The 10,643-nt window shown below is 45.3% G+C and overlaps 1 protein-coding gene across 4 annotated transcripts in view; it reads left to right on the plus strand.

The window, feature by feature from the left end:
* EXOC6 (exocyst complex component 6) overlaps positions 1–10,581 on the plus strand; it is a 101,007-nt gene extending 90,426 nt beyond the window's left edge. For all 4 annotated transcript variants that reach the window (XM_007429955.3, XM_007429958.3, XM_088129003.1 and 1 more), the window contains 2 exons: positions 7,992–8,104; positions 9,643–10,581. In XM_007429955.3, coding sequence (XP_007430017.2) covers positions 7,992–8,104; positions 9,643–9,775 — 246 coding nt within the window. In that variant the 3' untranslated portion in view covers positions 9,776–10,581. The remainder of the gene's footprint in view (positions 1–7,991; positions 8,105–9,642) is intronic.
* Positions 10,582–10,643: the final 62 nt, after the last annotated feature.

The raw sequence follows: 10,643 nt of genomic DNA on the forward strand, positions 1-10,643 counted from the left end.
TTACTATTCATTCTAAAGTCCAGGCAGATGCAACCTGTGTAAGAAATGGATGAAGCTAATATTCACAGATATAAACTGAATTCAACTTACATGAATTGAAATTGAAATTAATTTAGAAGCTTCTTGTGGTTAAGCTCACTGGGCTAACTTTGGGCTGGGCACCATCTCTCTGTGCAATCCACCTCATAAAGATATTCTGAGTATAAAATTGGGGGTGGAAATGTTATGTACACTGGCTTGAGGTCCTAGAGGAAGGAGATGGTGATGAGTATTTTTGTCTTTACAACACATTACAAACAGAAATTATGAAAATGCAAAATAGTTATGTTAATGCTAAAATAAGTAAAGCTAAGCTAATTTTCTCTTTTAACAAGTTATAAAAGCTATTCTAGATAAATTTATAGAAGTTATAAATGCATGTTCCTTCTGCAGTGTCCTTATCTAGGCTAAACAAATAGGAAAATGCTTCATACTGAGCTGTAGAAAATTCAGTTGATGCTCCTTGAAACACTGATCATTCCTTGCAAACTCCCCTGTTAACAAATCACTTGCTACATCAAGGGAACATCTGCAGAGTGCCAAATTATGATACAAATGACCAAGATGCAGTTCCAAAGACTCATACAACAGGTGACTCTTGCCCATCTCTGAGTCCACGACCACATCACATAACTGCAGTGGTGAGTGAAAAAGGAAGTGGCATAGCACAGAGCACCAGCCCTGCCATTGCTGCAGTTCACTGCTTTCCTTGCTCCATCTTCCTCAGATGGTTGTCCCAACATAACCCCTGAACCCACCCTCAGGAGGGGAGGAGAATTTATAATCGGATGGTTTACATAATGGGCTTCTATGAGTTGGTTCTGTGCTGCCTGTGCTGGCTTCTGTGGCATTCTTTAAATGAAATGCTTGAGAATTAATGAGACTTCGGTGTAACCAGCTAATTGTAGAATTATTAGAGGGAGTGTGATTGGGATAAAATATTGCTCTTTGCTCTGCTTTGCTCTGCTGTGCGCTTGTATGTGGGATCTGATCTCTGGTGATACTAAAAGCAGTTCCCGTTCTTCTGGGTGTCGGTGCGGGGGCACAATGGCTTACACTTCAGTGGTTGTCTTGCTTCTCTATGTGCATGCTACAGACCTTGTGCGTTCTGCCATTCTGCAGAAATGAAGCGGAGAACGTTGGCTGCTAAAGTTGCCATCTTGATTTTCCTCCCCTTCTTCCTTTTTAAAAGCAGTTTCTCAGCTTTTGCTTCAAGACTGATTCTGTAGCTGTATGTGAGAAGCAGGTCTTTCAACAGCAGAGGGCATACCTTTGAAGCTTTTCATAGTGCCTTGTTCTTTCCCATTACCAGCACAAACAACATATATTATGCAGAATAAACAAGTGCTGGTTTGCATATAATATGTATGAAGTCATGGGAGGCATGTGCAATTTTTCTGTGTGTGGTTGCAGTGAGGGGCATACAGATTTGCACTGTATATCTGTTGCAACAATGCTAAACTAGGGAATAAGACTCCTTGAATATAGTAGGACTAATATCAAGAATTGTGCAGCACACACACGTACATAGCTCAAGGTAAATTTGCTTTCATTTCAGTACCATTATGACTCTCCAAGTCTCTTCAAGAGGTAGATGCTTCTCTTGTCTACCTCTTGAATATTTCTCTTGATTACTGGGAATGCAAGGGTTCCCCGTATCAACCCTTTTTTCTGACATGAACAAAATATTTCTAACTGCATGTTTATTTTTCTAAATCGTGCATTCTAACATTTTCTTTGTTGTCTTTTTGGAAGGAGAATTTATTTATTTTCCAAGACCAAGTCACAAAATTTAAAATGCAGCACACCATTAATACTTACATATGCAATAATACATACATATACAAGAGGAAGAAACCTATAAAATTAGCAATTCATTGGAGGTACCAAAAACGGTTTCTATAAGCTAAGGCCACACATAAAAATTTTGCTCCTGCCTTTGAAACACCCAGGTATGTATTTGTCGTTTAGTAAGAATACCTCAATCTTCTCTTCATGAGTGGAGTCTATCTGGCTCAAGAAGGGTATATTAGCTCTGATCACTAATGTGAATATAGTGGGCACTTTAGGATGTGTGAAACAGACTCAACCTTTATGTTTGAGCAAATACATACTCGATCTTCATATGGAAGGTTGGCATATCAACCAGCTGTCATTCCCAATAGGGAGAGCATCTATATGGGCTAGGGAGAAGACCCTTCTATGTGGGGCATACAGAATCTTATAGAAGTAATTGGGGAGTGTCCAAGGGGGGAGAGCAGTTTGTCTGTAAAGGAGATGGAAAAGTTTGGCTGTCTACCTGAATGTCTAGATGCCATACCCTCTGCTTAAGAAAAAACCAATTTTTTTTTCTAGGCCTAAAGCAAGTAGGGCTGGTATTGACAGTCCACACTGTCTCAGATCTTGATCTATTTGTTTTTTTCCAAGTAGTCTGATGTATATCATATGGAATGTACCATTGAGGTTTCCCAAATGATTTGTTTTGCCCAGAATCTTAGCCGACATAATCTTGTCTGGGCCTTGAATGGGATGCAGCCTAGCTCGAATCTGGTGGTGGCATTAGAAGTTGAGTAAGGAACATGTGCTATTGATTTTAAGAATTGTGTTTGCATTTGTTCAAGGATTGAGAAGTTTTTGTAAATACACATCTGAAATCTGTACAGCATCATGCCAAGGACTTGACAAAGTTGTTCCCCAGCCAACTGACAAATTTGTTGACCTCTAGAGACACTTTTTGAGCTTTCATAACTAACTCTCTTATTTGATGACCCCAGCATTATTTAATGTTTTCTATTCTTAAGATGACATATACCAGAATAAGTCCTTTCATGGCATACTGATCAGCTTTCCTCACTTGTCCCATATTTTGCTGGGGTAACTGGGTATAACTGGGAGGGGAGGTAAAAAAGTTGGTGCAACTCACCATTGCTTTAAATAAACAGCTCCACTATCCCAATGCTAACGCTTCCCAGTTTGGTGCAGAGACCGGCCCAGGTTCAAATGTGGCTTAAATCTTATGACTGGATTGCTTCTGTGGAAGGGGCAGAACTTCCAGATAAAGTCTGCACAAGAATGCAACTTATAAGGGATCGTTCACTAATAAATAGTAGTATTTTAAAACTGTGGGATAAATGCAGCAAAAGCATTACTCTACATTTATCACCTCTTGCTTTGATATTGATTTTTGAAGGAGAACGTACAGAAAAAATGGATCAGTGGAGGGATAGTCATTCACACTAAATGTAAGAATTATTAATAAAACAAAGATGAAGTCCTTCAAGATTCTTTCTTCAAAATCGCCAGAATCATCTCACTGGTTTCAGTATGTACAAATAAGTAGTATAGTCCTCAAGGAACAACAGAAACAGGGTGAAATACTTAGAGATTTGACTGAACTTGGAAAATGTATCCCACAAGATTCGGATCGTTTATTGGAACTTATCTATAAATTGCTGGTGAACAGGTTAAGGATTATATGATCAAATGGATGCAGAATTTGAACAAAACAATTGATATGTAACAATGGAACATTAATGGATGATCTTACAAAGGGGTTCATACCACATCTAAAGTGTGTCTTTCTCTTAGCATAAGACTAACATTTATATTTTTCTTTTTCTTTTTTTCTGATTTGCTAAATTCATAATTTTTTTCAGAATAGATAAAACTGACTGTAATTTTTTCTTCTTTTCTCAGTTTATAATTTATAAACTGAACCATGCTGGTTATAGCTGCAAATTATTGTACAATTATCTGTTTTTAATATTAATTTATTTTACCACTGATTCCAATGTTCAAATTGATATAAAATATTTTAATATCTAGATTTATGTCAGCGTTGGCTGGAAATCTTGTAAATTTTAGAGCTCTCTTTATAAATAAAGCTATAAATAAACATCTTTATTTATAGCTTGCTTTTCCTATTTTTTAATATTATATTTGTACATTTAATAAATAACAATTAGAAAAGGAAAACAAAATAAATCAGTACAGTACCAGGAAAAAAAAGATACATCTGGAGAGTATATATTGCTTTATAAGGTGAGAAGGAGAAACTGGGGGACAAGAATAAGTGACTTTATGTTATTATTTAGCTGAGGTGTAGAAATGTTATGGATGTTTTAATGTAGAGGTTATCAAAAATGGAAAAACCATGAGGTTATTTTTTTTTCTTCTACTTTGGGTTTAAGAAGTTGACCAGTATCTTTGTTTGGTTTTGAAATCTTTGAATGTCTTTCGTGTGCCGCTTCATATATTTTGCTAGCTTGAAGTCTTCCATTCATCAGTGACAATTAATTGATCTGTTTGAAAAATAATTGTAGAAGCCAATGACATTAATCAACATTGGTTAAACATTTTATTTTGCAGTCACATGCCCAGATACGAAGTATAGAAATTGCAGATTCTAAAAAAATACTACAAAAATAGAAAAGTTGATTACATAGGAACGGCTTACACAATTGTTAAATAATTCATTTTTGCTAAAATCCTATTGTCAATCAAACATGTTCCTAATGAGGGTCATGGGATGACAGCATTGATAGCTGTAGTGTTTCCTCTTTAAGCTTCTCCCGTAGGCTTACACAGGGACTTGTGCCTCAGGTTTTCATTTACTATTTATTATTCTAGGATTTCTATTTGGCCTTTCATTCAGGAACTCCAGGTAGCATATGTAATGTTCCCTCCTCCCACCTTTCCCTACAACATCCACCCTGTGAGGTAGGCTAGACTGAGAGAATGACTGGCCCAAAGACACTTAGTGAGATGCCATGGCTTTGGAGGAACTAGAGCCTGCGTCTCCCCAGTGCCAACAGCAAACAAATACTCTATATCAGTGTTTCTCAACCTTGGCAACTTTAAGACGTCTGAACTTCAATTCCCAGAATTCCTCAGCCAGCATGGTGGCTGGGGAATTCTGGAAGTTGAAGTCCAGACATCTTAAAGTTGCTAAGGTTGAGAAACAATGGTCTATATGGATGGGTTAGGTACAGTAGCATGTTTTAGAGTATGTTGGTGTAATAATTAGACAAGTATCAGTGGTATGTCAATAGCTTATGATGGTATTACTAACTTCTGGCTACAATTTTGTATGTGCTTATCTTGGAAGGGAGCTTCATTCAATTCCGTGGTGCCTGTTTTTGCACAAGCATGCACTGTTGATGTTCTAAGGAAATGTCTGCATTAGTTTCTGAATCAGAAAAGCCTTCCAGGATGACTTGAAATGTAAAACTGTAAAATAGTGCTTTCCTAAATGTTTCAGTCCAAAGTAAGTGCAGGTCAGTTCCAGGGGCCTTATTTTCAGACAACTGTATGTGGCATTGTAACCTTAAAAATCTAAAACATCACAGTAGAACATAAAAAGAAAAAAAATGAAAAATAGAGAAGTCTGTGGCAATCACCCTGCAGAAGCCCCGCCTTGTCCTCCCTTATTTGCATACTGAAATGTTTTCAGAGCTGAGCTTTAATTATGGGAAGGCTTCCATAGGGAGAGGCAGCCTCTCCAGTAGCCTGCCCCATTGTGCCCAGAAGCAAACTGGCAGCCAGCGCCATTGAACCAGACAGGTGGACTACAAAGCCAACGAGAGAAAGCAGACACTGCATCTTGTGCTGGTGATAGTTTCTGTTTCAATCCCTCTTTGGCAGGCACCCCATACAGAGTGTGCTGCACGGTAGCGGCCCCAACCAAAGGGGATTAAGGCACAGATCATTCCAGCCAGCTCAGACTTCTTCCGGCGATTTTCAGGAGCTCTTGATGGTGCACCACTTGAAGGTGGCCAAAGGTGCTTCTGGCCATGGCAGTTGGCCTCTCTTGGGGCAGGCTCATTTAAAAGAGTGCCACTAAGAAAAAAATGGGGGGGGGAATGTGGTTCCAGACTGTATTTGTTCACCGAGCAGGAAAGATGAGGTTCTTCATGCTTTTAATTTATTAGAGCTTTAGAGGCACGCCAGGATTCATTCTTGGGGCCATGTTCTCCTTGCCTTATTTAATTTTAAATAAGAAAGTTCAGTGTCATCACAACATAAAAATTATCCTTGTTTCTTAAGCATAATACGTGAAAGAAAGAGTGATTAGTTGACTGAACCTTTAAATTCAGACAGAACTAAAAGTCTACAAGCAGTGGAATCTTATGTTTATGGGCCCTTCTCAGTACAAAATATCCTCCTCCTTGTATTGATGCTTTTTATTTATTATTAGATTTATATCCCATCTTTCCACCAGGAACTCATAGCAGCACACTCAGCAGTCCAGTTTTTCCTCACAACCAACCCTTTGAGGCAGGCTAGGCCCATGCACTGAATGTTTTTGCAAAGGGACGAGTGTATATTTCTCCTGGCAAAGGAACGCATGTCATCTTAAAGCAACATCCAGGGTTGCCTCCCATGAAGTTCTTGCACCTTCACCACCTTCTCCTTATTGATTTACTGACACTTGTTTGGTGTCAGCTTCCATGGAAAAAGATAGGATTTAAGCCTAAAAATTAAAACTAATCAGTGTTCTAAGTGCCTTTTCTCTGTACCACTGGAGTTTTAATTAAGGAGAGCCTCCTGCAAACTCCTTTGTTTCCACCCACGGGAGAGGCTGTTGAATAGAGGGGTTGCTTATTGTAGCAACTCAGAGAAATCACACTGAAACAGATATAGTGATATGATGAGTAAACCCATTGAATTCCGTGGGATTTAAGTGAATAATTAATGCAGAGACATTATGTATTTGTTAAATACGTGCCGTGTATTTTCTGTGTGCAATGCACATAAATGATGGGTGGAACTTCGATCGCACCGTGGCTGCCGTGTTGACATTTTTGACCTGCGGACTCGCCTGAGATGCTCCCTTTTTTTAGGGATAGCCAGCCTGTTGGTCTTTTCGGAGGGGAAGGAAAGAGGCTTGTAAAAACCCTGATCCTAGTTCTTCAGCATATCTAGGCCAACAGAACAAGCGCTTCGATCAACTCCGGGGCGGAAGCCGGAGGGAAGAGGGAGACTGTAGTATCCAAAGGCTGAGCGAGGGCCGCTTTTCTCTTTTCCTCCCTCGGTTCCAAGGGATCAGTTTCAGCGCTGCGGGTGTCCGGCCGCCCCCCTCCCCACCGACCTCCGCGGGTGAACGGGAGCGAGTGGCGCGGCTCGCTTCGGCTCAGGCTGTGCTCCGCGTGGGAGGCCGTGGGAAACCGGATCTCCCTGCGCAGGCCGGAGCGCCGCAAATCTAGCGGGACGTGTCAGATGTCCCCCGAGGCGGCGGGATCGCGCCGCTGCTTCTCGCCGCCGTTCCCACTCCTTCCTTTCAGGCAGCGTCGGATTAAGGCGGAGAGGAAATCGCGAGCTGAGCCCCTTAATTACGAGATAAACGCCCGTGAGAGCGCTCCCGGCCGCCTCCAGCGGGCTGCTCAAGTCAAAACAAACCACCTCGCGGGAACCGCCGGGATGGAGGTTTCGGGGCGGGGGGAGGCTCTGATCCGCGCCCAAGTCGCAGGCCAGGGGGTCGACAGCCTGAAACAATGGAGAGCGCGGCTCGGAAGTCGGGTTTAAGTGGTTTAGTGGGGATTAGGGCTTCAAATTGGAGACCGGGCTGCCGCTTTCCTCCAGTCACCCCGGCTTTTAAGAGATTACGTCGGGATTTGACGGCAGCTCCACTGGCAGTTTCTGAACCCGGGAAAAAGCGGGTGGGGTGGGGCGGCGCGGCTCTTCCGATCGCTCATCGCCAACATCGGGTTCTCCGTCCCTCGTTTACTTTTAATGCAACCGTAAGGATGTTTGGAGCAGCGAAAAACGCTCATTCCAGAGGGGGTTGAAATGAATTGACTTGGGGGGAATTCTCTTCCCTTCGCTTTCCCGGCCCGCCTCGAACTGAGCTCGGGGCTGTAGCCGGTTGGGGGGCGGGGGGTGGTTAAGAGCTCGTCCCGATGGAGCCACCGAGGGGGCCCTTGATCTGATCCTTCTCTATCGCTCTCCCGCAGCTCCTGGACCTCTTCATGGTGTGGGACTGGTCGACTTACCTGGCCGACTACGGGCAGCCCAGCTCCAAGTACCTGCGCGTCAATCCCAGCACGGCTTTGGCCCTCTTGGAGAAGTAAGTCGCCGCGGAGACCTCCAACTTCGAGCGGGGAAGGCGCGGCAGCGCAGGAGAAGCCATCCTCCGGTTCCGTTTGCCCTTTCTGCTTCCCAGCCGCCAAACGTCCCTTTAAGACCAAGATAACTCCAATGAAGAGCTGGCCTTTCCCAGCGGTAGCCTCCCACCCCCGGTTGGCTAGCTGTGGTTAGGAAGGCTCGGAGGGGGAGCTGCTAGTGCCCTGCGTCTGCCAGAACAGCAAGCAAGCAACCACCCCCCTTCTCCCCCGCCCGTTCCTTGCAATAGTGCGCGGGCCCCGTGGGCTCTACAGGGCTCAGCATACAAGATGGCAGGGCGCGCTTTCCATGGCTTAGCGTTAGGGCTGAAAAGGAGGGCTTTCTGAAACGTCTTTCCGCGGCGCTTATGCTCTTCAGCGGCTCTTCTATTTCTGATGTCCAGTATTTCTTTCGGGTTGGTTCCCCCCTTCCCAACTGATCCCAGCTCTTCGGTTCAATCAGCAAATCGATCGGCCGCTGCGTTTCTAAGTCCGCTGGATCCAGGCGCCGCCAAGTTGATCTGGTTTCAAAAGTGGCTGTGCTCCCATGGCCCGGCTGTGTGGCCCGGCTGTTTCTCAGAATGTCGTCTTAAAAAAAAACTTTTTTAAAGATTAGCTAGGCTGGTTAAGCCTGAAAGATAAACGCGAGGGGGGGGGAGGGGGCTGAGTTGTGAGCAAACTTGCTTGGATGGCTGCGATGTTCTCTCGAAATGCTCCCGGGTGGTTTAGCCACCAAGCGATCGTGAGGCTAAAGCACCCAGAGATTTTGGGAGGTAAATCGACAGAATTAACCGTACAGGCTGTTCTCAGAACTTAGAAGCAGCAACAACAAATCTTAGAGATATTTTTCTGCCTCGCCGTTTGCTAACTCTTTTGCGCGCTGTCTGTCTGTCTGTCTCTCTCTCTCTCTCTCTCCTGCTTGCAACGCCTGGACGCTTGGCAGAGTCCACCGAGGGTAAGCAGTCTTTCGATTCGTTTTGGTATGGAATCAGTTCCCCAGGATTCACTTTCGAACTGTTGGGAAGCTTCGTGGGAAGAACCAAACGTTTTATGGTTCTTTTTCATCGAGCTAGGCCGAGGTCCCGCTCCTTTATCGAGACCTTGCCCTGCTCTTCGGCTTTCTTGCGCGGGGCTTGGAACTGGAGCCTCCCTTCCCAGCGTTGTTCGGATAGAAATAGTAGCCCTACTGAAGTGGCCTCTTTCGGGGATTTCCAGAGGATCCTAGGCCGAATTCGAAGTAATCGTAACATTCCCCCGAGAAGCGGTGGCGCTAAATCCCTCCGAGAGAGGGGAGGCCTGTTGGCCGCCCGGGAAAAGCGCCCAACTCTCCTTCCGGGACCTTTGCGGGCCCGTTCTGCAAACCCTCCAGAGCCCTACCTGGAAGCCGCTTCTGGCCTTCAGCGCTTTCTTGTGGCGGCTGGGCTCGCTGTCGGGCTCGCGGGACAGGCATCGTTGCTGGGCTCTTCAAGGGATCCCTGACCTTTTTCTCGGCTCCCCTTTTCAGGATGAAAGACGTGAACAAAAAGAACCACCTTTTCGCCCAGTTCCGGAAGAACGACCGCGACAAACAGAAGCTCATCGAGACGGTGGTGCGGCAGCTGCGGGGGCTGGCCAACGGGATCGCCCAGCACCCGTGAACGCCGGCCCCGCCCCGCCGCACCCCACCCCGCCGCCGAGCCGGGCTCCCGCGAAGCTGGTTCCGGTGAAAGGGCCGCTGATTTGACGGAGAACGGGAAGGAGGCCCTGGAAGGGACCGGCCGATGGGAAGGACCCTTCCCCTGCATTACTGATCCTTGAAAAGGAGGGTGGGCTTGCGGAGGCGGAAGCGGGCCGCCTGTATTGGCGAAGGCAAAATGCGGGCTGGACTGTACCTGCCATACTTACTTGTAAATATGATCTTCGGACAAGACTTCAAGATCCTTCCCCCTCCCTCCCCAGAAGGCGCTTTAGTGTTTTCTGCCCCAAACCCGAGGTCCTGTTTTCCAAGCAGCGATTTTCCCCGATTCGGACATTACCTACTTCCCCCCTCTCTCTCCCCTCCCCCTCCTTCCCTCCGCATTATTTGTATGTTGTAAGCCTTAAGTGGTCCTCACATCAGAATTTCTCCCTTTTTTCAGGTGGGGGGAGCAAAAGTGCGGGAGCTTTTTGTATTATCCTTTAAACTACCTAAATCAAACTCGGTCCTGGTGATGTTCGAACGACTTGACTTTGGAAATTAACCTCCCGCCCTTGGATTTTTCTCCGGCGGTCGGCCAGCGTTGGATGCGTGGCACCAGGAGGTTTCCTGAGCCCGGGTGCCCCGCTTCTGCTAGGGAGCGTCCTTGCTGGAGAGACAAGCGAATGTATCATAAAGGCAACGCCCCGTAACTATGGGACTTGTAGAGAATGTCCTCTTTCTTCCCCTACCTCGCCGCTGATTAAATTATTTGACGGTCCTGCTGAACGTGGTCGTACAAACCTAAATCTTCCTTTAACGTGTGCCGCTGGATGTGCCGGCCAGGTGCT

This window comes from Python bivittatus, unplaced genomic scaffold, assembly GCF_059951505.1.
Source record: "Python bivittatus isolate LINGU-HERP-01145 unplaced genomic scaffold, Pbiv_v1 ctg000780_np1212, whole genome shotgun sequence".
Taxonomy (NCBI): Eukaryota; Metazoa; Chordata; class Lepidosauria; order Squamata; family Pythonidae; genus Python; species Python bivittatus.